We start from the raw sequence: 27,844 nt of genomic DNA on the forward strand, positions 1-27,844 counted from the left end.
TGGTATTTTAAAATTTCATCTCTGTCCCTTTTCATGTGTTAAATTTCAGTGACTCAGATATCCCACATCAGAACTATGTGAGACACGAGGGAGGAAAAAAGTGAAATAGACACAGCTACTGTCCTCAAGGGTCCCACAGTCTAGGGACAGAGAGAAAATCCCAGTCCAGACAGGGAGCTAACTGAGGCAATCAGGAAACAGCTTTACTCTGCTAATAACACACAAAGTAGAACCCTGTCTCAGGTTGATTAGGATCTGATTTCCTAAGAGAGTAGGCAGTGCTCTGTAAGTTTTATGAGAAACTCAGGTGATGTTGGCTCTTCGAGTTCTCAGTGCTGTGTTTAGACCCTGGGATTAAAAGAGTCCTTCTCACTGTCTCCCTTTAGAGAAAAGAGTTGTCATTTAGAGATCAGCAACTGGGGGAGGCCGGCCATCTGCTATGTAGAAAGGGCCACAGAGGTTTCTGTGAAATGAATTAGGAGCCCCCACCTCCACTGGTGCTGCATAGTGATTATGAAAGAAAGTAAGTCTGATGTTTTAAATGGGAGTCTATGTCGGTCTGTTGTTTGAACCTCCTGGTAAATAACTTGCCATGGACTTGATTTATTGTTATCCTTCTTATCTCTACTACTTTGTAGAAATGTCATTAGAAGTTCTAAGATTCCTCTGAACTGCTGCATGTCTGGGGATAACATTTTCGAGACAAATGAGATTTCAAGGCAAAATATTAAATCTCGTGCAGGTCATTTGGGTCTCTTGAGTTGTTCACACTCTTGTTTTCAGACGAAAATTTACAGAAATAAAATCTATATCTAAAGCATACACATATGATATCACAGTTGGTTCAGGTATAAGTTGACATCCACCACCAGTGTTGGCCCAGACGTGTCATATCATTGGCAAGTATGTCTCTGTAGGACATTGAGTTCAAGGTATACAATTATAATTTTAGTTTTTCTATGCTAAATCAGGTTATTCTCCCGTTTGCTTTCCTTCTAATGCCAATTAAACACAAATCAACTGAGGAGTTGATCTGAGGAGGGAGACAAGGATGAAGAGCAAGGAGGAATCATATACGTAAGCAACTCAGGAAGTTTAGCTTTGATTCCTTTTTGGTTGAAACACAGAACAAGTGTTAGGTTTAGTTTCCCCTGCTCTAAAATAGGACTGTTAATTTTTTCATTTGGTGAATTTTCACACGAGTGCTAATCACACGTTTCTATAAATTATATTAATTTAACTTATTTCCCTAAATGTTGTTCTGCAGTGTGTAGCACGGATGTTCTCGGATTCTTGGCTGTGTAAGCTTGTTGCAGTTGGAAGCGGAACAGAAACATCTGAAAGGCATTATTTGGATTACGGATGCAGGAGCATCTGATCTCACCTTTTGCTCTGGTTCCTCAATCACAACTGTTCTTCCCCTTTGCATTTAATCTACGTGTCCTGCCCTCTTCATCTTTGATACTGGCCCAGGGTTGGCTTTTGGAAAAAGCACTGTCATTGTATAAATATAAGCTTAAGGAATAGTGAATCCAGGTCATCATATTTGATGGTTTAGTTTGCAGAATAAATGCTTCAAGGTAAAAAGACAAAGAAGATCTGTGTGGGCTCCAATCTCTTTCTTAAAAAGGAGTATTTGTATATTTGAAAAAAAAATTACTATTATTTTCCTTCTTTTCAGAGTATGATTTCATCCATTGTAAATAGCACATATTATGCCAATGTGTCAGCAACCAAGTGCCAGGAGTTTGGGAGATGGTATAAAAAATATAAGAAGATTAAAGGTAAGCTGAAATTTTTGTTTTTAAAGCCTATTTTTAGATTCTTAGGTCAATGAGTTGTTGTTGGAATATATGCTAATTTCAGATTTTGTGTACATGTACACACACACTATATATAGTTTTTGTAAAGGTAAGATTCCTAATATTTCTGTCATGAGATCTATATTGGCTCCCTGAAAACTAAGATGGTATTAAAACTAAAAATAAAATTCTTAGCATAATGTACTAAGTTGGTAGCTTTGATCAGTGAAAATTGCAAAGGCCAAAATCCTTTAGAATGGAAATTTAAAAGCAGTTATTTTAGGTTAAATCAGCACTTATGGTTTGATTATTGATTATCAAACTGGAACAACTGTCACAGCATCAGGAGATCTTTGGTCAGAAATGTAGTTTTGACAATGTGTTTTTTCAGAGACCATTCTGAGCAGTGACTAAAACAAGGGCTATATACTTTAACAGATTTGTGTTCAGATCTCTTACACTTACCAGCTATCTGAACTTGAGCAAATTATTTAACTTCATCAAGACTCTCTTCATCTTCAAATTCAAAATAATGAAAATTTTCAAGTTACTGGTAGTTGTGAGGACAAAATAAGATAATATTGGCACAATCACTTAATAATTAGTAGCTATAATACTATAATAATAATTAACAGTACTAGTAGTAGGACAAGAAGTAATGTATTGTATATGGAATTATGTTTGGTCCTGAAAAATGCAGCAATAGCATGCTATTTGGATCACCCATTGTTCTTTAAACATATCAGGGATATTTTACCTTTGCAAATATATTAATGTTAGAAAGATTCTATTACTGTCATTCCACTTAAGATGAGTGTGACCAGTTTCTGAGGGAATTGGGGGTATTTTTGTAGCATTGATGTTTGAGGGTCCATCCAATCCATAGTTTGCATGACAATGACTGTGTCTATCATGTTGTATTGTTGGTATTCATAGCTGATTGAGAGCTCACTGCCCCATCTAAGTGCCACAGGACAATTTGTGGTGAGCAGGTAAAAGTAAATGATGAATTTATTTGTCTGACCACCTGCAGACATCCTCAGAGGGGTCAGCCTACTAACGTAATGCTGTTGGCTATTGAGTGTTTGGAAGCTTGTTCACACAGTTATCTTTTGAGGAACTGAGCTTCACATACATTGGCACATTGCTGATGATAAAGGAAAGCATTTTATGCTAAATATATAATTTAAAAGAAAAGTCAAAATGTTGAGCTACCCAGGAGAAATTAAGTGCCCTGAAAATTGAATTAAGATCCATTCCTTTTCAGTGTATTCTAAAATTCTTAAAGCCCTTTAGAGTCTGGTTTGGGAACATGCTTTAGAATATTAATACTTGACCCTTGTGTAGGAGAAGATGAATAACTCCTCGTTATAAGACATAATTGAGTGGTTCAGAAGGGTTTCTTTTTCTGTAAGTGTTGTCTCCCAATTTTTCTTTTAAAATTGGATTGTTAAAGTGCTTGAACATATCCTCTTTGACTAAAACTCAAAAGAATCACACAGCTTCAAGGTCATTTGTTAGATCCCATTAACTTTTGTGATAAGCGAAAAGAAGAGTCCTCTTTTAATATGCTAGAGTATAATTCCATATTCGGAAAGACTGAAAACTCTTCACTGTTTTCAGAATTACCACCACGGTGTGTGTGTGTATGTGTGTGTGTGTGTGTGTGTGTGTGTATACATTAACACTCATGTCTCTTCTTTTTTAGAGATTGAATTCTTCAAGCTTTATATTTTTTCAAGATAGTAAATGCACAGTTAAATCTTTAAGTGCCATAAAAGCAGACTGAGACCTTGATTTCATTCAGTAGGTCAAGGATCCACGCCTGAAGAGGCTGTCAGACACTGTGTACACATGCTATTCAAAGAGATGGAGCTAGTCATTACTGTTGAGAAGTGTGTGTGTCTGTGTGTGTGTCAGTAGGAGGAGAAAAGGGAAGGTTAAGGTATGTGTGAAGTAAACACAAGCTGCCATAAAACAGTTCAAGTGGTGTTGATTCATCAACCAAGGGAGTGGGAGGAAAAACAAAGAATTCATGACAGGTATAATGGTGTACAGAGAATAAACACCCATAGAAGTGTGTTTTATTAACTTTCGACCCTCAGAAAAAAGGAAGTATTGGACCAAGATGGGAATATTTCATTTGCTAGATGTTTCTTGCAGGGAATAGATGTCACAGTGGGAGTTCCTACCTCGTGGGACCCATTTCTCATGGGGAAGTAATGGTTTGATTTGAACAGCTAGTTTGCTCCCATCCATTTTTGAAATAAAAGAAGTAATGAATTCCAAATCTGGAAATGAGTAGTGAAAAAACTAGAATTCTACTTTGGGGCTCCTCCTTAGAACCCAGAAGTCAGAGTTCCAAGTACCTCTTTGGCTCCCCCTTCACATTTCTACCCCAGAGTTATCCGCTTGCATCTACCATGGCTGTATCTTCAGTGTAGGAGAAAATCTCAAGCCAGCTTACTGATGTCCCAAAGTAAATGCAGACTACATTGTTAAATATGTTTCCTATTATCTGCTAATGTCTGTTTTAATAAAACAGTGGGAACTAAATGGTTTGCTTCTTAATCAAAACCATGATTTCCTAAACATAAGCTATGTGATTCTGTTACAAATTGCCACATATAGATCTCCTAGGTCAATTTTTTTCTTTTTTCATAGAAATAAATAAACAGTAAAATAATTATATACTCTGAAAGATCAAAGTAAATATGACTAAAACCTGGCAAAAATAAAAGTCTACTGGAAGGATTAAAAAAAAAGATCAGATTGCAAATTCTATAGTTAATGCTTAAATAAATATGAGAAAAATGAACAATCAATAATTTGATATCATTAAAAACAGATGTAAAAACTATATACAAATGGAATTGTCTAAATTTTGAAGTAAACATTTTAATGTGCATTTTTTGAATTTGTTGTTATTACAGCTAAACTATTTACACTTATTCTTTAAAAAGTCCTAAATTGGTTTGGCTTAGAATGTTAACTTTATTTTCCCCAGTGATCACAGAAAAGCACATTCTGTTTACCCTTTTTCTTTAATTTCAAAGACAATCAAAGTTGACACAGACATTTGAGTTAACATTAATGATACTTTAGGAGAGATGGGGAGACAGAATTTGTATACTCTGAGTTCAGGATCTGAGACCGTGAACCTGCTTTCCGGTAGTTTTCCATGTTGAAGGAAATGGAGGGATGGATGGGATGATTGGCTGGTATAGACAACATTTTCTAAAAATTACTGCCCATCATTGGGTGTGGTATCATACTCCTGAAATCCCAGCAACTCCGGAGGCTGACACTGGAGGATAGCAAGTTTGAGGCCAGCCTTATCAATTTAGCAATTCCCTAAGCAACTTAGGTCTCAAAATAAAAAGTAAAAGGATTGGAGATTTAGTTCAGTGGTAAAGTGCCCTTGGGTTCAGTCTCCAGTACCTAACTAACTAACTAACTAACTAAATTTGCCACTCATCTTATCCTAGCATTGCTTCTGGTCTAGATTTTATCATGTAGAATTTATAAACTCCCAAGTATAAGGAAAAATATATTTTGTCTAGAAGCAAAAAACAAAAGTTGCTTAATATTGAGGAGATTTAGTGTTGGACACGCAGATAATCCTAGACGTCTAGAAACATTCATGGTATTACAAAATTATTTTGAGGTCTTGGTATTGTGAGGGATTTACCCCACTGATTTTTATCCACTGTTGTTTTGTATGAGCTCTAGATGTGAATTTGTCCCATCATTTTTATGAAACTAAGAGGTATTTATATATGCCATACCACCAAAATCATACTCTTATGGCAATCTACTTTTGCAGTGGAAATAAGAAAAGTACTTTAACAATGATGATATATGTTTTAAATGTATCCTAATAATAAATTAAAAGAAATAATTTTATATTTAAAATATTTTTCATCAAAAATGTTTTATTTCTGAAAGCAAAATGAATTATCATCTTTGCTGGGGTGGGGTCAACCTGAAATATTTAATATGTATCAAGAATCAAAGGGTCATTCAAAGTTCACATAAATACTGGTGGCTATCATAAAATTATTTGTGTCATAAAATAATATCATCAGAATGAATAGACCTAACCAAATCCTGTATTTTGTCCAAGGTGCAAAATTATTCCCATCACGTTTTTTCTCTGTCATTTCTCAAGAACCCTTGATTGTGTTTTCTTAAATCTTATTTGTTTATTTGAGCTTATTTTGCGCAAAAAAAAAAAAAATAAATAAAAAATATAGGACAAAAGCGGGTTTTAAAAGCCAGTGTTACTTTCCTGAGCCTGGTTTATTCTAGTAATCAGTATTTTATCTGACCCTGTCTGATCTAGTCTTGCAAGATCAAACGTCCAGGCCAGCAAGCAGACGGTAAACAAAGCCCATGAAGGGTTTCAGTAAACACAAAGATTAGATGTTGAATGAAAATTAAACTCCTTGAACTAGTCTTCTGTACTAAAGTGGTTAAGTGGGTTGTGATTAAAAGAAATAAGTAATTATGATCATTATAGCTGAAATGATATAATGTTACCACATTTAAAGCACCTCTTGTACCCAAAAATGATTGTGTCATTTACAAAGTGGTGCCTCAGAGTTGAATAGAGAAATCAATGTCCCCTGACCTGGTTCCATAAGGCAGCCCTTGCTTAGCCACGGTGGGATGGGCGGTCAGGACAATGCCTTTAATCAGCTCTCGGTACTTCTGCCTCTGCTGTTGTTTAGCTCTGATGAGGTAAAAGTAACTTACTTTTGTCTACCTAATTCTTGAGTCATGAAAGAAATTTGCTTTCACCTTCAGATCTAAATGAAGGTATCCTGCTAGGAACTTTGTCTGCTCACAGCCTGTATTGTTTCTTGCAGAAACTAATACCAACATCCAGTCCTTTGAGTTTTGTATAAATATTGGATTCACAACAATAGAAACATTACTTCCACAACCAGCCATTTTCCATCTTGCTGGCTTTTCACCATTTGGAAGAGCCTTGTTCATTTGCCCTGTGACAATCCCTGGTATATATTCATTATCCACGTAAACTGTGTGGCCCTCCAGTGAGAAGCTTATCGGTGGTGTCAGCAAGTAGGAAAATGGTGTGCAAGGAATGCCTTGCACATTCAGTTCACACATGGACCCCTTCCTGGTTTGGATCTTAAAAAGTTCATTTTAGCTTGGTAGCTGCTTCGGCCTTAATGTATTTATTTATAAATGTTCAAAGAAGTGTGAGTTTGTTAATGATGTGTTGGTTGATTAAAAGAAACAAACATTTTATATATATATCTTTATATTACCATTTTAAATGCATGTTGAAATAGGATGGGAAAATTATCTGTTTTCATCCCTTTTTTTTTTTTACCTCCCATCCATCCATTACACATACTTATTATTTGAAAGAAGTAGAAGTTCTTGGTTTCTAAAAGCCTATATCCTCTATGAAATCATTTATCATACGACACACATTTTTATCATTTAAAAGTAAGTTTGGGCATTCTTTTATATGCCTGGCAGGATTCTAAGGGTGGGGTTATAGTAGGGAACATTACTTAGGACTTCCTTAAAAAAATTATAGTCATGATAAACAACTTTAATTAAACAGACCTTCAGCGAGTTCTTCTGCAGGCAACCTAAAAGCAGTGAGAGACAGCCAGAAACATGTAAGACATGGTTCCTCCTTCTAACTGTGTTGCTTATTCTAGCCAGAAAAGCAGCCCCATAAATATATAGCAGTGGTATAAACTAGTGCAGTGGAAGTTGGATGTTAGGTTTGCAGGGGGCCCAGATGGTTGGGGCGAGGTAGCACATGAGTTATACCTGAAGAATGAGTAGTAGAGTTTTACAAGGAAGAAAAAGAGCACAGCATGTTTAGAGGTTGCCCATTTATCATGATTCTGTAATCTTTTCCATCACTATAACAAATGCCTGAGATAATCAACTTAAAAGAGAAAATGTTTATTTTAGCTCACAGCTTTGGATGTTTCTATCTATGGTTAGTTGGCCATGTAGCTTTTGTGCCTGTGATGAGAAAGCCCATTATGGCAGAACTACTGGTGAAGCAAAACTGCTCACCTTATGGCCAGCGACCAAAAGAGAGAGAAAGAGGAAAGTTCTGGGGTTCCATTATCCCTTTCAAGGGCACCCCCCCACCCCACCCACACACCTGAAGACCTTCCACTAGGCCCCACTTTTTAAAAGCTCCACCACTTTTCAGTAGCAGTACTCTGGAGAACCCAAGCCTCCAACACGTGGGCCTTTGGGAGACATTTATATCCAAACTACAGCAGTTGGTAAAAATCAACAGTAGAGCATAGCTGGGTGTGAGGGTGGTGAAGGCTATGAGATGAAAAGGCCCATGAGCTGAGTCGAGAGAGAGTGAGATGCTGTGGAAGCCAAGGGTCCATGGTTCACCAGTGAGAAAGTGTTGGTGAACCTGCCAACAGGAGGGAGCTGGAGAGAAGATGTGGGCATGCTGGTGGGAATGGCCTTGGGGGAAGCTGCTTCCCTGCTGAGAATAGGGAAGTGGTGCTTCTAAGAAGGGCAGAAGTGGAAGAAAGTGAAGTCACTAGATGCTGACTCAGCGAGGGAGGAATCTAAAGGAAGTATTAAGTTAGGTGTAGCTGATTCTTAGCAAAAAGGGATTGGAGTCAATCATTTTGAAGAGGAGGCAAGAGTACATGGGATCTGGGATCGGAGGCACAGATGTACTTTGCTTTGGGGGTTGGGAGGGTCATGATGATTTTGCAGTGACGAGAGGTAGTTGGGTTGGGGCTTGGTTAGGAAGACACCTGAAATAGACACTGGACAGAGCCTGTGTGGGAAGCAATGGGGAAGCACCAGAGAGGTGAACTCAGGGGACTTGGGAAAGGATTTATAGTGGGCCAGGTCTCTTTAATTCAATTTCTCTCTTGTAGTATTCATTGGATTTCTCCTACTTTTATTTTTCCATTTGTCCTACTCAGAAACAAAACCAGAAACTCAAAAACAAAGATATGGTGTTGCCTGACCAAGAATTAACAAAGATGTGGAATGAGAGGTTTTATACATAGAACAGGAAATGCCCAGTTCAATTTAAAATCTGGCATGGTTGTAGAGATATCCTCTTTTGGGGGAGAACCAGGAAGATAAATCAGAGACATCTCTTGGTTTCTTGATCTATTGCATAAAAATTGTTATCTTTTATTCTTCAGTTGATTTGCAGAGTTAAAAGCTGGGAGGTGGTTTAAGCTCCTTAAGGTACTTGAAGCTCTTACCCAAAGGGTAAGCACTGAGATCACATTGCCTCATTGAGACAGTTGTTTAGCTATTTCCCCAACTGATACAGGCCTTCATTTTGCCCTTTGCAAGAATTTATCTGACCTTGGAGTCCTAACCCCCAGGGAAATGGCCTTGACTCTTGAATCATTTGTAGAACAAAATCAGACTGAGTTCTAATTGGGCCTTTCAAGCTGTAACCTTTCTAAGCTCCATTTACTGTAGTAATTTTTATTCTTGGCTTATCCTCCTTCTGGGCCAGAAGCTCCTTGAAAGAACATGGGATTGAGGGTGCATTCATTTTATTCCCTCCAAGTTCCTTGTGAACCTGGGGCCTTGAATATTGTAGATATTTATTAAATATGAATAGAATGGAATTTAAGTAGATGGAATTATTTGAGTGTGTTTTTGTATACCTTATATTGTATTTAATCTTATTTGTTATCTGATTTCTCGATTGAGAGAAAAAAGAAAAAAGTAAATCTTTGCTTGTTTGATTTTGGCAGCTGTCCTTAGCAAATTGTAAATCAGAATCATTTTTCCTTTTCTATTAATTAGTTATTGGGCTAAGATTTAATATTAGTCAAGTCCACCTAAAGGGACAGTAATGCCTTATTAAGTACAAATTAGGTACATCCCTTTGAGGGTTTTTCCAGCTAATATACTATTTGTTTGTTTGTTTTCTAAAAATAATGACCTAAAATCTTTAAGTCCTATAAAATTAGAGAGATTGATCTATGGAAAAGAATGAATCATAGGTTGATTGTCCTGATTAACTTTGCTCAATAGGTTGAATTAAAGAATTAATATGCATAGAGTGCCAAGTAGTAACAGCAGAATACTTTTTAACGATAATGTTAAGTTTCTGCAACATGACTTTTTAAAAAGTCATGTACTAAATACACCTTAGGAATCATAGCTTCAGATTAAAATTAAGAGAAAAAAATAAAGATTTCATTAGATGTAATACAGTTAAAGGAATACTTGAAATGATCAAGGCTATCAGACTGTGATCAAATATTATTTGCAACCAGAAGGGACGATACTGTTGCATGCAGAAGGTGGAGATTGCAGCAGGATAAAGGTGAACAATGCTCACTTTTTCCATGGAACATAATGGACCCTATGAGTTTTCATTGCCAAAGAAACAGAGGTGTCCCGGTTCCAGTTGCTTTACAGTGGCTATATATGTTTGTGTAGAGTTTAATATGATGGAAAAAGGAAGTTGATAATAAGGGGAAAATACACCTAAGAAAACCAGTCATATGGTATATCACAGTGCTGGCTGATATACCTCACTTTGGGGCTGTTTTATTAGGAGTTAACAAGTTGGCTCTGAATATCTCGCTCTAGGCAGAGACTTTGCAGGCAAGTTCTCAACCCAGAGACAGATTCTCTTTAACAAATTTAGGGAAAAGAAGATCTTTAGATTTGGTAGTCCTGAGAGACTTATGTCCCTTACGCCTTTTACCCTTCTGCTCTTTTAGACTCCTAAATATTTTCTTTAATTATATTTAGTGAACTCTTCTGGTAATAGGATTTTTCAGTCATTTGTTTTAATGGTGTAGATTTATATTTGAAAGATACAGCATGTTAGATCTGGCTTCTGCAATCATGTCTGTCCATATTTGTATTAACAGAAAATGGTTTTCATATGATTAATTGATTTCTTACCTAATAGTTATTGACTAGAAGAGAATAAATCACAAGTATTTATAGTAACTGGGTATACTTAATATACAAAGATGATATGTTGTTATATTTTACCAGGGAAATTAGTGTTATATTTACATTTAAAAAAATTAATAATAAGAATAATTTGAAAGACTTTGGAGGGTGGAACAATAAGTTTGTTTAGTGTTAATAGGTAGCCCAGCTCAGAGATAGGAGTCAAAATAAACACTAGGTTGAATCATACAGAATTGCCATTTTTATGGGTCAGACTTGTAGGTTGTCACTTTAATATAGTTCAATCATATGTGAGTTTGTTGGGATTGCCTGAGATTCTCAAGCTATTGCCATCTTCTACGAGTGTGTTTACCATAGTTTATTTATTGTTGGCTACTTGTTTCAAAGAAACACTCTTTACTTATAGAAACAGTCTTTACTTTGTAAAGCACTTGCCAAAGCTCTTGGTTGTGTGATTTGTGTATTTCATCAGTTGGTTGGGATTTTGTGCTGCTGACACTCATTGTGGGACAAAGCTTTCTTGACTGATGGAAAAAAAATGTGTGTGGGGGGAATATGTGAAAATAAAAACAATTAGTGTATATTTGTATTGTAGATAAGTAGAATGGATTGCTAGTAAACTGACAAGATAGGTATTTTATTATCAAATAGAAATTTACTTTAAATCATAGGCAGATAGTATAGGCTCAGAAGCATGTACCAAATAGTTAACTTATCTGAAACAAAAATATAGATGGAGGGTTTTTTTTAAAGCTGATATTACCCAGTACTGTATCTTTCGGGGCTGCCATCACTCTTGGCATATATTAGTTGATTAATAAATATTTTTCACATGAATTAAACAAAAATGTGAATAATCTTATTTGTGATTAGATGATTCAATTATTGAGAAAACAGTGGTTTCACCATGTTTTAGAATTGACCAGCCTTCTCACTCTATGTCACATCTGAATGATTCACAAGTGAGTTACTTAGATAAGTAACTTAAATTTTGTGTGTGTGTGTGTGTATGTGTGTGTGTACCTCAGTTTGAGCTCTTACCATTCAGATAACTCATCCATTTATCATGTCACACATGCATGTACATATCACATACTTGTGTGTGCGCACACATATGAACAGAAAGCAGAATTGGTCTGAAAGGAAGTCATTTGGTCCTGACCTAAAACCATTAATGGCCTTGTGCCCCAACTTGGTAAGTTTAGCTTAAGCAGTGGGAGAAAGGCTTTAGTGCCTTAAAGACACAAGTTTAAATTTTTTCTTTTAATTCTGTCTTTACCTTTAAGGTTTGTGACACCAGTTTTTCTGAACTTCTACTTCTTCAATTAGGTGGGGATGTTAACAGCTGGATTATATAGTTGTTGTAGGAATTAAATAACAACAATATATAGAAAGGTTAAGTTCCCTACCTCAACTCTTATGTAAATGGTAGGGCTTGGTGATACCCAAAATGCCAGTGCAGTTTGAAAGAGGTGTACTAGGTTTATAGATATGAAAATTCCTGCATTTAAAGAAAGCTTTTTTTCCCTAAAGGAGATCCATTAATAAATAGTTGTAAAACATTCAGTCCCTGAGAACTTGACTTTGAATTATGTAGAAAAAGACAAAACAAACAAACAAACAATCCCCCCAAACTAGTTTTCACTGGCCATGTGATTTGTTTATTCTATTTATAAGGCTAGAGCTAGCAGCCCTATTCATTTTATTTTATTTTTCTTTCTTTTTTTTTATTATTAGTTGTTTAAAACATTACAAAGCTCTTGACATATCATATTTCATACATTTGATTCAAGCAGGTTATGAACTCCCATTTTTACCCCGTATACATATTGCAGATTCACATCGGTTCCACATCTTTTTTTTATTTTAAATACCCATAAATATTTATCTACATTTGACCGATTTTTTAACTTCTCTGGTATTGGACAGTATAATTTTCTTTAAAATTGGTCTCCAAGGTGTTGGGGCATGGAGGGGAAGAGCAGGGAACAAGGGGTAAAGATTTGGAAATACAGGCAATCATATGCTCAAGATTGTCTGTTTTTATGCTCAAAGGTTTGGGTACCAATTCAAAATTGCTGATTTGATTGGCAGGTTTCCTACCAAGAGTGCCACATGCAAACCTGTTGTCTGTCTTACCTCAGTAACCACTTGCAGATGACTTTGGTTTTTTTTTTTTTTTTTTTTTTTTTTTGGCGGGGGGTTGGCTATATTCTTTTAGCCAGGGTTTCTAAGAGAGGTTCTGGGGAATACTAGAGTGTTATCTTATTAAGGAATCCATTAGCACTCATTCATGCTAATCTGTTTACATTTGCATAAGCGTCTTAATGGCTTAAAGAAAAATCCATAGGCCAGAGATTCTGTAAATTTCTCATGCCTTTTACCCAATTCATTACTTTCCACACATTATAACTATGAATAAATTCCAGGCGCTATTTCACAAAAGCAACTGTGTTAAGGTTTGCATCAAAACACTAGGATCATAGTTTTGGAAACATTAGCTATCTTTTTAGCATTATTTGATAAACTTGCAAGACCATTAACACTACTACAGCTACTACTTTTATTACCAGCACACTAGCTAGTGTTGTATTTGTTGTAATGAGTTGTTTCTCAGAGAGATGTCTTAGGAAAAGTCTTAAACTCTTGCTTAAGAATCAAGAAGCATATATTCTGAGGAAGAATTGTTTTGAAAACATTAGCAGTAATTCTCTTTAATATGATATTAGATATATCATATTATATATATCATATAGTCACCTAGAAGGTGACTATAAAACCAATTTACAGGTAATCCCCAGAATCACCCAATTAGAATCCAGATGGCAGAAAGCTCTGTTTGCTCTTCTTTCCACCTATCCTGTGCTGTCTTGCTGCGATTGACATGCATTTGTGCCAATTAGATTCTGTTCCTTTTGCTCATAAATTCTCCTCAGAAACCATACTTTGAGGCACTTAAGTCACTCAAGTATATTTCGAACATTGAAATTTTATTATGTCTACTTTGCATAGCGTTGATAGTAAATAGATGTTATAAAAATAATGAAATTTAGCTGAGGGAAGCATTAAATTGAAGAGGAAAAATTGTGTGTGTGTACATATACAGTTAGGACATTTTTAATGCCTCCACATTCTCTGGAAAATCAAAAGCAAGCCATTACACATTTGCCTTTACAAGTACAACAAATGCTTTCTGTCTCTCTTTGGATTGATATAAATGTAGTATACATACATTTAAAACATCCTCATTTTTTAAATTTTTAATTCATATTAAATTTTGAAACTGAAAACTATGTATTTCTATAAATTTAATTTCAAAAAAGTTGTGAGATGTGTCATTTCAGCTCTCATCTATTCTACCTCCTATTTCAAAGGTCCGAGTATGAACTTCTAAGCTTTATTTGGAGAAAATGAATAGCAACATATTCTTTTTTCTTTTCTTTTTTTTTTTTTTTTTTGAGAGAGAGAGAGAGAGAGAGAGAGAGAGAGAGAGAGAGAGAGAGAATTTTTAAATATTTATCCTTTAGTTTTCGGCAGACACAACATCTTTGTTTGTATGTGGTGCTGAGGATCGAACCCGGGCAGCACGCATGCCAGGCAAGTGCGCCACCGCCCGAGCCACATCCCCAGCCCCGCGACATATTCTTGCCTATATCATGGGGACTAGGATTCCATTTTGATAATGAGAGAAAGTGTAGGGATTTATTTTCAAAAGTGATATAACATGGCCTAGTTACTTGAACCAAGAGAAAAGTTTGCAGTTCTTTAGATGATATTTTGAAAGAAAGTAGACATTGGCCAGAATGTCTTAATAAAAATTTTTGGAATGTGATGCTTTATCTGTTAATCATAATTACACAAATATTTCTGAAATTTATAATATCATTTTAACAAAGATTTTTTGCAAAATACTATAGATCATCTAAACTTTTCCCTTAGAATTCTGAGTTAAGATTTTTCCTAAGGCAAGGAGTTTGAAAGGCACGTTTCCTACCAAGAGTGCAATTTTAAAGAGGTGTATTAGGTACTGAGGTAAGAAAGACAACAGGTTTGCATTTGGCACTCTTGGTAGGAAACCTGCCTTAGGAAGGTTTACTACCCAGGGAAGCTCATACTGTCTCAGATCCCACACCTCTGAAAGTAGGATTTGGTGTTGAATAGCCATTTAACACCAGGTCCAATCAGTACTTCTTCTGAAGTTATAGAGAAATTTTAAAATATGCTTAGCTACATTTTTAACATAGTTAAAATTCAGTAAGATTAAATCTTTAGTATATTTAGAAAAATGGAATATATCAATGGTGTCTGGTATAATCTCAAAAGACAGCAACATTAAAGCAAAGATAATACAGTGTAATGAGTCTCAAACTTTAGCACACATAAAAGTCATTTCACAGTTAAAAGCATCTGGAATAATCTGAAAGGACAATATAAAAGCAAAGGCAATATACCTCATTGATTCTCAAACTCTAGTGTACCTACGAATAACTTGGAATCTTAGCACACATAAGAACCCTAAGAGATTTGGATTTGTACCCCATGAATTAGTATTTCTACTTGCCTTCCAGATGTTACTCATACCGAAGGATCACACTTTGAGCCTCTGTGACGTAGCAAAGACCTGAACTGTGTGTGTTGTGTGTTCTAAGTATTGACATACATTAACTCGTTTAATCTGTGTAACTTTCCTTTATGGTGTAACAATTATTGACCCACACTTTGTATATGAAGAGACTAAGGCACAGGAAAGTTAAGTAACCTGCCAAGGCTTCACATCTCCCAAATTATAGTGCTGGGATTCAAACCCTGGCAGTTTAGCCATGAAGTCTCTGTTTGTAGCCATACATCTTTCCTGACAGCTGAAAAGATATTTACCCAGAACTGCAATAAAGAATTTGCAATAAAATGAGTTAAGTGCCAGAATATTTAGAATATTGGCATATAATACTGTGTGTGTGTGTGTGTGTGTGTGTGTGTGTGTGTGTTGAAAATGTTTTTGCAATAACTTAAAATATGTAACTATGTATCGGGATTTGCGATATTTAAAATAAATAGTTGGTTTGATTTCCTGGATAGTAACATTGCTTGAAATAAAAAAAAAAAGATTTTTGGATCAAATGTCTTTTTTTTAATTGTAATGCAGATAAATCCCTGAGGAGGTGTGTAACTTTCTGTGAATGGCCATGAATCATGTGTATCTGAATAGCCAATGGTGCTTGGGTACTCTTGGTCGGAACATCAAGTTCTAACTTAGAACTAGGTGGGGGTTTAGGAGCCCCCCTACCCCTCAATCTAATAACCAGCTACAAAGGCCCCACCTACTTTGAAGTTAAATGGCACAGTCGTTGGTGTGTGGCGCGCGTGTGCGCCGGTTGGGGGGGTGGTGTTTACAGAATGGTGGCCCATTCTCTTTAGTTTTCACGAAGTCACAGACAGCTTAAAGCAATCTGGAAGTGTCTTTTGGAACTCTGAGTTTTGCAGAAGGCTGAACAGTCTCCAGATCTAACCATTTGCCTACAAGGCTGCTGGGCTGGGAGCCTTTCTCAGAGGTTGGAAGTCACTACAAAAAGCCTTGCAGCTACTAGGCCTAGAAGCATTTGGGGGGCCCCCTTTCCTGGACAGTTCCCCAAGCTGTGTCCTGTCTGGGGACTTTCCAGCACTTTGTGCTCCAACAGTCTCCTGCAGGAGTTGGCCACAGCTGAATCAAGCTCACTGTGAATGAAAACGCAGCTCGGATTTAAAAGCCCTGGAAGCGGTTGTGTTTTTCACGTTTCTTTCAGTCTGTTGACTTTATTTGGGGTGCTTCCCCTTGTGAAAGGGAACAGAGATTTTTATCCTTCACTGTTTTTTACCGCTTCTGATCTATGGCTGGACATTGCAGGGACTCAGTGGGCCTCAGAGCCAGGTTGCTCTTGGTTTGGTTTCAGACAGACTTAACATGGGGTTTTCCATGACAGTGAAAAAGGAGAAAGAAAACCAGGTGCTGCAGTCAGTTCTGTGCTCCAGCCCTGGTGATGACTTTCTAATTATTTAGAGAGAAGGAAGGGAAAGCGGAAAGGAGACAGAAAAAGAGAGTGGGGAAAGAGAGGAAGAAGAAAGAAAAGCAGGAATGGAGGAAGGGAAGAAAGAAAAGAGGAAAAGAAGTAGTGATGTTCTCACTTCATTTTCAGTGGGGGATGGGGAATCTGGCACATTCTGATGCTTTCTTTCTTCCTTTTTATTTTTATTTTTTAAGAGCACTTGTATTTCACCTGCTGTAACTTAAGAGGCTAAAAATATTGTTCTGATGTTATTTTTATAAGAGTGCCAGCTAGAAGTAAATGAGAAGGTTTCTCAGATTAGGCAAAATCTGTGCAACCCATTACTGAAATCATATGCTGGCTTGGTCAGCGGAGGTGCAGAGCAGCCTGTTGATGAGCATTTGATCCTTAGGCATTCTTAACGTCGGGATGATGATTTTTGTTTTTTTTTTCTTCCTCCTATATATTTTAGAAGTAAAAAGACCTGACTTTGATTGGTAGAGTTGTCAGGGACTGAAAATCGTAAGGTGTGTTGTTAGTCTGTTAGGTGGAATTTTAAAAACTGATAGCTCGTGAACTGGATTTAACAATCAGAAATGTTTGGTTTGGGCTGTATTTTGAAAGTGAACTTAGTTGCCCAAACATAAAAATTAAGAGAGATCATGTTTAAATTCAAAATTTTTATAAAAATTTGGAAGTAATGACAGTACAAGAAAAGCAAAGCTGGTCAAGCTTAAGGAAGCAGTTGGTGCCTTGCACTGGTCAGGTTTTCTTTCACTCCCCCAGTTCCTCTGTAGGCAGTTCTCTGGCTGTAACCTACCTGGATGGGTAGCGGGTAGCACCTGCATGCTTACTTCTTCGTTTAGGTTTATGAAGTAGTTAATACTTAATGGTGTTACTACCTGTCTCTAAGGATACTTCCACATTCACAGTTCTTAACTATATTAAGTTAAAAGAATCCAGGAACTTATAAGGATAGGAGTAATTCTTACTCATAAGCTTAATACATATAGGTTTTATGGAACTCTAACATTTACATTTAATTGCATGCACAATTATGACTAGATGTATGAATGGAGGTTTTTGTTGTGATGTTATTTTAGATATATCTCAAGAAATTAAACTCCTTAAAATGTAATAAAATTTTTGAAAATAATGCATTCTATAAGAGAGGGCAGTTTATGCTTTTTAAGTAGCTATTAAACTATGTTATGAAGACATAACAATTTAATATTAAATTTATCTTTGAATTAAAAAACAAGCAAACAAACACAAATGAATCAAGTGTTTACCTGAAGCCAGGTGTTTCTGTCTATAAAGTATGACTTTACTCTGGAAGTAGTTCATGGTTTCTTTACATCTTCTTTCAATAAGGAAATTATAATAGTAATTCCTTTCAATGAGACTGTATTAGATTACCTTATCTGAAGGCTCCTAACCATTTGCTGGGTTTGGTTTTAAGACTATGTACTTTAAAGTTTAATTAATACAATGATTGGGAAATGTATGCTTTTGGAGGAGAAAATTAAAACAATTTGTTTACCTTGAACTTTATGAAGGAAAGGTGATATGTAAACTAAATGAATTAAATTGAAAAGATTAAGTTAGAAATTGAACCCTTAAAGGAATGTGAGGTAAACTTTTGACTTATTTGGGAGTTCATTGAAAAGTTACCCCCCAAATCATTTTTTTAAAGGAGTAAAAAAATACTGTATAAATATAATATATTATAATTCCAAGATATGGGTATTTACCTCTTTCTTCAATGAGAAATTTTAAACATATAAGCTTTTTCTACCTAAATTTTTAACATATTAATTTACTTCCCTATACATATTTTAAAATCATGTTATATAAGATACTAATTTAAAAATACTAATTTTTTCCATTTATTGATTTTATTGATTGATTGATTTTATTCAAATTCTTCACTTGTGATTTGGCACCAGTGATTTGTCATTGCTAAATCTCTTGTTTTGAGCCATCTCATCCATTTTTGCAGTGCACATAATTTCTACCCTAATTTTTTGAACCTCAGTGTGTGTGTATATATATATATATATATATATATATATATATATATATATATATATATATATATATATATATTTTTTTTTTTTTTTTTTTTTGGTAAAAATACTACTATTCTTTCACTAGAAATTCTGTGCCAAACTGCAAATGTCATTTGTGTAATAGAGAGACAGTTATTATATTTTTTTTACTTTTTAAAATTTGTTTTAATTAGTTACACATGACAGTACAATGATCTTGACATATCATACATTTGAATCAGATGGGATATAAACTTTTTAAAAAGCTTGTCCTGCAGGTGAATCCTTTTGATCCCTAGCATGTAACCACCCCAAACATTGCCTCTTAATTTTATCTTTAATAGACTTTTGTATAATCATATCGAACATTTGGAATTGTAAGAAATAATTACTATTGAAATTTACTCTCAAAAACAGATATGGATAGATTATACCTATAAGCTCTTAAAACCAATGATAATGGAGTTGTTATAACTCAACATATTTTCTCCAAACAAAACTTTATATTAGATAATAAAATAGTAATATAGTGCTTAGATAAGGATTTGATTAGGAGGTGACCCCTGTTTTCCTAAACTTTGGGGAATAAGTAAAATTGCCTTATATTTGTACATCTATGATACATAATTTTTCTTCTCTCTTTCAAGATTAATCTTTAAATCTTTAATAAAGTATGATAACATTTAATAGATAACCAGGAAAATGAGGAGACACTTATTTATTTATTTTTTACTGTAAGGCCCTTTATTTATTTATTTTTGTTAGAGCTTTATAGTTACACATGATAGTTGGGTTCATCCTTACAAACTCATATAATCATGGAAATTGATTTAAGTTCATGACTCCCCCATTTTCCTTCCCTGTTTATCCTCCCATCCTCCTTCCCCTCTCCCAATCTTCTTCCTCTATTCTACTAGATTTCCTTTTCCTTGTCTATTAATTTATATTTGATTGGTTCTTTATGTTATCCTAGCTTCCCTCTCCCTTTTTGTTATTTTACTTTAGCTTCTGCATATGAGAGAAAACATTCAACCCTTGAATTTCTGAATTTGGCTTATTTCTCTTGGCATGGTATTGGGTTAACCTTATTCAATGACAATTCAAGGTGCTATTATGAATTTTATGAAATTTCTTTTTTATCTCAATGCATATCACAATCACTGAAAAATTCATTTCTTAAACATTCCTGTAAAAGCAATAGCAAATGAGGTAAATGGGTATATTATACAGTAGACATTTTCTATGAAAATATCCATAGTGGTATAATAGTATTTATATGAGATTTTTATTACAAGGTAGCAGTTAATTGAGAAGGGGGTTATTGTTCTGGTTGTTTCCTGGGGACCATGTGCTATACATGAATTACACTGATGATGAATTACAAAAGATAAGAATAACTAGTTCTTTTATATTACTCATGATTGTGAGTGAGGGGAGATGATAGAGCGTGGGAATATGAGCGAATTTAGAATTTGAAATGGTGTGGCTTCTGTCTTTGATACTCAATGAAATGCTTACTTTTAAAGCTTCAAGAAAGTTGAAAGTTTTTACTTTCATATCTTCTATGAAAAAAAATCAGCTATTGTAACATTTTCCCAGAAAAAAATAGCACTTTTATTCTGGGGGCTTCCAGCTCTGTTTGAAAAAAGTTTGTATCATGAATTTACCAAAAATGTAATAGTTCAGAACTCTTTATATTAACAATAAATTTAACAATGAAAGTAATACAAATTATCACTTTTATCTCTTAACAGTGGAAAGAGTGGAACGAGAAAACCTTTCAGACTATTGTGTTCTGGGCCAGCGTCCAATGCATTTACCAAATATGAACCAGCTGGCATCCCTGGGGAAAACCAACGAACAGTCTCCTCATAGCCAAATCCACCACAGTACTCCAATCCGAAATCAAGTGCCCGCGTTACAGCCCATCATGAGCCCTGGTCTTCTTTCCCCACAGCTCAGTCCACAACTTGTCAGGCAACAAATTGCCATGGCCCATCTGATAAACCAACAGATTGCCGTTAGTCGGCTCCTGGCTCACCAGCATCCTCAAGCCATCAACCAGCAGTTCCTGAACCATCCACCAATTCCTAGAGCAGTTAAGCCAGAGCCAACCAACTCTTCTGTGGAAGTCTCTCCAGATATCTACCAGCAAGTTAGAGATGAGCTGAAGAGGGCCAGTGTATCCCAAGCTGTCTTTGCAAGAGTGGCATTCAACCGTACACAGGTACAGTTAACATTCATCATAATCAGTGGTTAAGAAAAATATTAGGGATACAATTGTGACATGTCTTAATTCTTATTTATCTCTTTAAAATTTTTAAGCATATTAGAGTGCATATAATTATGTTAATATTTCTTTGATCTTGAAATATTTCACCATTTGATCAATGCATGACCTGAATTAATTAATAAACTAATTAATTTCAGTAGTGTAATGACCATCTGTGAACCTACTATGAATCTACTACCTAGTTCAGGACCCAGAATAGTACTAATGGCTTGGGTCTATGTTTATGTTCCTCCTTACCTCTTCATCTACTTGTCCCTGGACTTAACCTTATCTTGAATTCTGTGATTACTATTCCCTTGTTTTTTGTTGTTAGATAAATTGAAAAACTATTTATGCATGCCTAATCTATTGTTTATCTTATTTTGAACTTTTATATTATGTCACAATTTCTCTAATCCCTTCAAAATGTGCAAGTTAGATTTGAGATATTGATAACAGATCATTTGCTCGTATTTTTAATGTTTTAGAAGAATATATGACAATATAACATTAAATGATAAAAGGTAAACAGTTTACTCATATGTTTATTTGAAAGGTTCTTTGCCATCTGTGGTTCTTAATTATTCTTTACCTCTTCAAAACTTGTATGCATTTCAGAACACATAAATTAGATAAATTATCCTTTGGTCATGAAATATTATCACAGTTGTTCCATATATTAAAATCACCTGGAGGGCTGTTAAAACACAGATTTACAGGCCCACCCCAGAGTTTCTGATTCAGTTAGTTCTGAGTTAGGACCCCCCACCATCCCAAATTTTATTTCCAATAAGGTCCAAGGTGATACTGATGCTACTGGCTTGGGAGCCTCACTTTGAAAACTATCAATCAAACCTCTGTGTATGAGTAATGAAAAAGTAAAGGTGCTTAGCTTCTGAGATCTAATCTGATTTAATATGACAAAATATAACCAAATAGTTATATAAAATATAATGTATGTTAAACAACACAGGATAGTGTAAGCAAACACCACAATGGGGGTTTATGGTGAGTTTGGGTTGGGGAATACTTCTAGGATTCCAGAATGAATGTGATAAGTCTTCAAGAACACAGTAGGCTGGAGTTAGCCACCCTACTAAATGTGAGGCAGCAAGCTTCTCTCTGTGCAGATGAAAAGATGAAAAAGATCATGGCTGAACATATGTAAACAACTAACTAGAGTATTAGGTTGGGGTGTTAGATCTTGAAAATTAAATGAAATTCAATAGGCAAAGATGGAGAAGAAGAGCATTTTAGCTAAGGAGATTCACGAGAAAATGTTGCATCAAAAATGTGTGAATAGTTGGTAGTTTATGATCATAAAACTTAAAGATGGTGATGGGAACAGGGTCATGCTAAGAACTTTGATCTTTAGGCACTTGAGACTCTTGAAGGTCTTATGTAGGAATATTCTGTGATTCAATAACCAAAATTAGATCTTGGGAAGGTTTTTCCCCCTTTTCTTACGAGAGTAAGAGGATAGAAGATCATTTCGAAGGCTGCCATAAGTATCCAGCTGAAAAGTGGGGAAGTTTTAAGCTAGGTTGGTGGCAATGGAGTAGAATTGTGAGTCAAGAAACATTGTGGGAATAAAATTCACAGAAAGTGTATGAGTGGGTAAAGAAGGAAGTCGAGATAATGCCAAGGTTTGTGACTGAGAATAAGGGTGTAGTATTAAGAGAATTAAGAAGGACATTGAAAGATTGGTTGGAATAAGGTTACAGTGATTGTTTTGGAATGATTTATTTTGACTTTAAAATGTTAGCAGACTTCTTCTGAAGATTTATAACAGTCCTTGAAAATAGGAGTTTAGTACTGAGAAGAGTTGTCAGGGGTAGAGTAAGAAATTAGAAGAATTTTCACAGAGCCCAGAATTTAAAGAATTAGGAGATGGAAGGGGGAGAACTATCACCAACCAACAACACCAAGAAGAGAGACAGAAGAAATGCCAGAAGAGCTGGGGCAGGTGGAGGTGGAATGGAGGAATAGTGGTGAGAGTAGAGAAGACATAAGTAGAGTTTCCAGAAGGACTCTTCATGTGTGGAACATCCATAAAGGAGAAGCTTGAAACTGCTCCATAAGATCTGATGATTGGTTGGGAGAAGTCTTTGGCAAATTTTACAGTATAGTTTCATTTCAGTAGTAGAGAGAGGAACCAGGCCTTAGGAGTCAAGGAATAACCACTTGTTGAGGATACAGAAGCAAACCACGTTTTCTAAAATTTGGTGTTGCTTGAGCAACTAATTAAAAAAAAATAATAAATAAATAAAATTTGAGGTTGCAAAGAAGACTAAAAGCAGGTGGACAACTTAAAAGCAGTCAATTTGAGATTAAAGTATTTGTGAGGTAGTTTGGGTCCTTGCTAAAGTTAACACGAACTAGGGATGGACCCCAAAATGTGATTATAGGTAATAATTTTCAGCAATGATGGAACTGCTGGACTTGGAACAGGGAAGAAAACAGAGTGGGCTAGTTTGAGGTTTGGTACTGACATATTAGGTATGAGGGGGGTCAAAGAGTGGTGAAATCTCTTGCTTCTTTGGCTCTTAGCTAATTTATGCATTCTGTCAGTGACAGTTCACATCACTTGAAAATGAGTTCAGAGGTTTGGGAGAGCCATGAATGCTCCAAACATTGCTCTATCACTTTACTCTTGTGAGTTGAAGTGCTTAGGCTATAGCATTTGTGTGTCTACAGTTATCTCTGGACTGGGTTTATGAAAGGCTGTGGTCCTTTTGAGCAAGTCTGTTGCAAACTACTGCAAAATGCAAATTGGAAGGATGCATCTTTTGACTGTTTTTGCGGTTCTGTGTGTGTATGTGTGTTCTTTCATCTATCATCCATGTGCATGAATAGGCATTTCATGCCTAGCCAACATTTTATTGTCTGGTTATGTATACAGCTCCTTTGGCTAAAGATAAAATTGAAAGCATGGTTGTATTACTTTAGATTTTAGAAGCAAATACAGTATATATTTTTATCCAAATAGCATGAAGTATGAGAGAAGACTCATAATGAGGCAAGACCAAAGATACTTGGTGAGAGGGTGTGCTTGGCCAAAGCACTGGACTCCTGCAGGTCTGTCTTCTGCACAGTCCATTTTGTCTCTTTTTATGGATTAATGATTTTTCTTTGGCATTGCCACCTTTGAAGTGCCAAGTTATAAAATGTCTAATTGAAGCATGGAACACATTTTAATATTTTCCTCCTTCCATTAAATTTGCAAGATGGCTACACCCAGAAAGAAACATTCATTTTCAATCAACATGAGCTTGAGTTCCTGGGCCAGCCTTGAGGATATCAAATGGAAACTGCATAGGAATGTATGAGTATTTCCTTTTAAAATTCTGCTTTTAATTTGGGAAAGCTTTTCATCCCTCTGGGATCATAACCTGTTGTGTATAAAGCCCAACCTAATCAAGGTAGATGGTATTGACAGAATGACATAGTTTGAACTTGAGCAGGAGGTCAGCAGGCAGATTGTTTTTGCTATGTGTACTGTAGTCACTAACAGCAAGACTGGGCAGCTGGTTTTACCAGAAGCATTGTTAAATGGAAAATATGGTCTACTATGCCCCCACGAAACCCACCATGGATTTTCCAAATGGTGAGGCGGTTTTGAGTGGACTCAGACATTTATGAGTGACATAATAATTTCTCAGCTATAATAAAAACTAATGTTACAGATAATATAAATGAATTGTTAGTCTTTGGATAGAAAAGAATTGTAACTTTTTTTTTTTTTTTTTTTACTCAGAGCAACACATTCAGATCATTCATTTGATGGGCACCTAAAGCTGATATCAGGCTTAATTACTTCACTAATATGTAGATATCCTCATATGCTTGAATATTTTCTAGAAAGAAAATATTTTCATGATCTTTAGTACTCATTTATTATCAAATTCAATAAGAAAGCAAATAAATACATTTTATCACCCTAAAATTAGTGTTCCTGAATATGTACTTGGTGATTTTACCAAGAAGGAATCTAGCTTGTGTATGTGTATATAAACTGAAATCATATGTAAATATTTAAAATACAGCTAGAATTGGAAATAAAATACCTTATCTGCTTCATTTCTCATGCTTAAGACTTCTTGATGAAAAATTAAAATTCATAATAAATAGCATTTGAAAATGCCAGCTCTTTACAGAGAAACTAGTTGCTATGTATGGCAGAATCATTGCCATAGTACCATTTGATGAAGTAAAATAACACTAAGGACTATATTTCCAAAAGCTTGTTTTTAATGCATTTTTATTTTAATAAATATGCCTTTAAGAAGCATAAAGTGAATTTGTTTGATGAAATGGTGCCCCACCCATGCTTCATGACAAGGTCATGGCCATTGCTGGAGTCAGAGAGAGACAACCTTTGGCTAATCTGATTCTTTTATTATTGTGGGTTCTTTTTCTTACTTTTCTCTGTGTGTTAACAAAAACATTTACTGTCTCTTCTAAGAACATAAAAATTGTGTCACTTGTTCTGAGCAAGAGATACAGCTTCATGACTTTATTCGAAGTCATGAAATGCCATTGTGGACTCTAATGGGACCATGAGACTAACATAGTTCTGATTTCTGGTGCAGAGTCGTGCCAAGCACCATGTCTTTTCCAGTCTTTTAAAAGAAAAGGCTTTTCATGCCATGGCAAATGGGATTCCAGGAGAACAGTAAGGTGAAAGTGATAAGGTATTTTCTGACCTGGTCCTTAATATTCAGGCAATCCTATGATTAATTTCTAAGCACTTTCACTGTAGTCATTAAGCAAGATGCTATGGTCAGTACATCAGAGGAAGTTGAGGTGCACAACATCCCTGCTCTGTTTTTGATGCCCCACCCCAGGCTTTCATTTCTAAAAGCTTCTATCTGTTGTTGGGCATTTCATTTAAGGGCTCTCCTTGGGTGACTGGATTTTGCTTTGCTCACACTGGCAGAGAGCTGGAAATGCTTAGTTAGACAATGGTCTGATGGTACAGGAAGATGACAGCCCAGCTCCCTTGTCTACTGTGGTAGGGACTGCTCTTTCTCTCCAGAACTTTCTGCAGAATCAGGCCATGCCTGGGACTTTGCTTGCACTTCTTCCCCTCCTTATGTGTCATCAGTTTCCTGTGAAGCCCTGACTTAACAAATCACTTGCATGGGAGTATTTAATCTCAGGATCTTTTTTTTTTTTTAAATTCCAGATTATAGGTCCATGTCATTGCTAGCCTACTTGACATTTGGTCGTATCATGCCAGTAGTAGTTTGAATAAAGTATATCTTCATTAAATTGGGTGCATTGGCATACACCTGTTATTTCAGCAATACAGGAGAGGAGAATTGCAAGTTTAAGGTCAGACTCAATTTAGCAAGCTCCGTCTCAAAATAATCAAGGACTAAAGGACTGGGGATGTAGCTCAGTAATAGAATGAGTGCCCCTGAGTTCAATCCCCAGCAGAAACAAACAAACAAACAAACAAACAAAAAACCCTAAAACTTCAGTTTTGTCAGTTTTATGCTCATTCTTTTCACAAAACAAAAGCCATATACTATTATGGGACTAGTAGGAAGAGTTTCACTTTGAATCTATTATCACTACTATTATATTAAACCTGTAACTCTAAACGTCATTGGATTGCTATTGATATTATCCAGATGACTACTGACTTAGGGATATTGAGAGAGAGAGAGAGAGAGAGAGAGAGAGAGAGAGAGAGAGAGAGAGAATATGAATTGAATATGAATGAGATTGGGAAGAAACAGATATGAGGTATGAGGCCTTAAAAGTTCTATCAAAGTAGACTTGAATGAAAACCATCCTTACTAAGTTTGAAAGGTGACTGATGTTATCATGTGAATTTCAGAGTAGTTTTGCTCCTTGGCCCTACTTAATCTTCAGTGCTTTGTCAGGGATGTAGAGGTGTAGATGGTGTCTCTGAAGTAATAATTTCATATAACCCATACTCTTTCTTTTTTGTCTATATCCTGAATTTGTCTTAGTGTTGACATACTTTCACTTAATAGGTCTATGGACATGAAATAAATTTCTTATTTGTGTTTCTTAAGTTGTGTTTCTGTCTTTGCATTTTGACAGTTATGAATCCTAATCTTAGGCATTATTTTGCTTTGTTACAATATGGACTTAAAAAATCAATTGTAGGATTATACAAGTATGAAAAATCTTTTGACGATCTTTTAAAAGACTTAATATTACTGATGTCCACTGACCTATAATGAGCAAGTTTCATAAAATATGTACAGTGAATCTTCCTTAATAGATAAACTATTCTCTAATTTATTTAAAAATCCAATGACCTACATATTCATATGTTCAGAAATCCCCACTTACTAACATTGTTTTTCCTCTGAGACCTTCCATCTGAACAAATCTGTTAAATGAAGTAGAGGAAGCTTTGATCCAAACTAGGCTAAATCCAGTGGAACGGATGTGCTGCCACGTGTGAATGGGAGCATTAGAATGCCAGAAAAGGGAAATTAGGTGTGATCCTCATGCCCTGTCTGCACTGCTTGCCCTTTTCCTTGGTGACAGAGCTTAGGAAATGTCCTTACCCAAGGAGCCAGCAAGGAGAAGTTTGCATCATTTGAAAACAAGACTTCTGCCATGATTGTTATTAATGGAGTATATCATTCCCCCTGCCCCCCAGCAGGGCATGCCATAACTCAGAAAATTTTAGGTTCATCTTGTGTCTCAGGTAGTTCTGCTGAGCCAACTAGAAACATGTTTTCTGTGGAAGCACAGATGTGTTTTGCA

General features: G+C 35.7%; 1 protein-coding gene across 1 annotated transcript in view; it reads left to right on the forward strand.

Moving 5' to 3' along the window:
* Positions 1-27,844, forward strand: part of Satb2 (SATB homeobox 2) — a 171,008-nt gene that overhangs the window by 78,340 nt on the left and 64,824 nt on the right. Inside the window, exons 6-7 of the mRNA XM_027925025.2 lie at positions 1,682-1,784; positions 20,571-21,043. Coding sequence (XP_027780826.1) covers positions 1,682-1,784; positions 20,571-21,043 — 576 coding nt within the window. The remainder of the gene's footprint in view (positions 1-1,681; positions 1,785-20,570; positions 21,044-27,844) is intronic.

This window comes from Marmota flaviventris, chromosome 11 (genome assembly GCF_047511675.1).
Source record: "Marmota flaviventris isolate mMarFla1 chromosome 11, mMarFla1.hap1, whole genome shotgun sequence".
Taxonomy (NCBI): domain Eukaryota; kingdom Metazoa; phylum Chordata; class Mammalia; order Rodentia; family Sciuridae; genus Marmota; species Marmota flaviventris.